Source organism: Egretta garzetta, unplaced genomic scaffold (genome assembly GCF_000687185.1).
Source record: "Egretta garzetta isolate BGI_Z169 unplaced genomic scaffold, ASM68718v1 scaffold368, whole genome shotgun sequence".
NCBI classification, from domain to species: domain Eukaryota; kingdom Metazoa; phylum Chordata; class Aves; order Pelecaniformes; family Ardeidae; genus Egretta; species Egretta garzetta.
The window spans coordinates 272,251-272,729 of record NW_009260684.1 but is presented as its reverse complement, the minus strand read 5'-3'; the positions used below and the strand labels follow the sequence as shown (position 1 = coordinate 272,729).

General features: G+C 61.6%; 1 protein-coding gene across 1 annotated transcript in view; it reads left to right on the top strand.

Annotated features, from left to right (window-relative positions):
- The window catches only part of LOC104132556 (arf-GAP with SH3 domain, ANK repeat and PH domain-containing protein 3), a 15,541-nt gene that overhangs the window by 13,963 nt on the left and 1,099 nt on the right, over positions 1-479 (top strand). The window contains exon 21 of the mRNA XM_035901301.1: positions 18-130. Within this exon, the coding sequence (XP_035757194.1) occupies positions 18-130 (113 nt within the window). The remainder of the gene's footprint in view (positions 1-17; positions 131-479) is intronic.

The window sequence follows — 479 nt, the reverse complement described above, 5'->3', positions numbered from 1 at the left end:
GGGCAGCGTACTGGGAGACCCGCTCGGAGACGGAGAGCAGCGGCAGCCGGGGGGGGCCAGAGCTGAGCCCCCCTCCTGGACAGCCCCTGCTGGGCAGCACGGCCCCCGACATCCCCCCTGTCAAGTTCGGGTAGGGACCCTCCCCAGCCTGGGGGTGCACTGGGTGTGGGGGCATCATTGCACGGTGCTGGTGGGTCAGCTTCAACCCCTGCCATCCCCCCACCGGGCATGGGGAGCCCCAAATTGTCCCGGGGGGGGTGTGGAGCAAAGGGGTCCCCATGCTGACCTGGAGTCCCCACAGGAGTTGATGCTGGCCCTGGGATGCAGGAGGGGACAAGGGCAGGTGCGGGGGTGCCGGGTTGTCCTTGGAGAAGGTGACACAGATTATTTGGTGGTGACCCCGAGACCAAGACCCCCTGCAAGTTCTCAAATAGATTTTTTTTTTTTCTTTTTTTTTTTTTTCTCTTTTTGAAATTTGT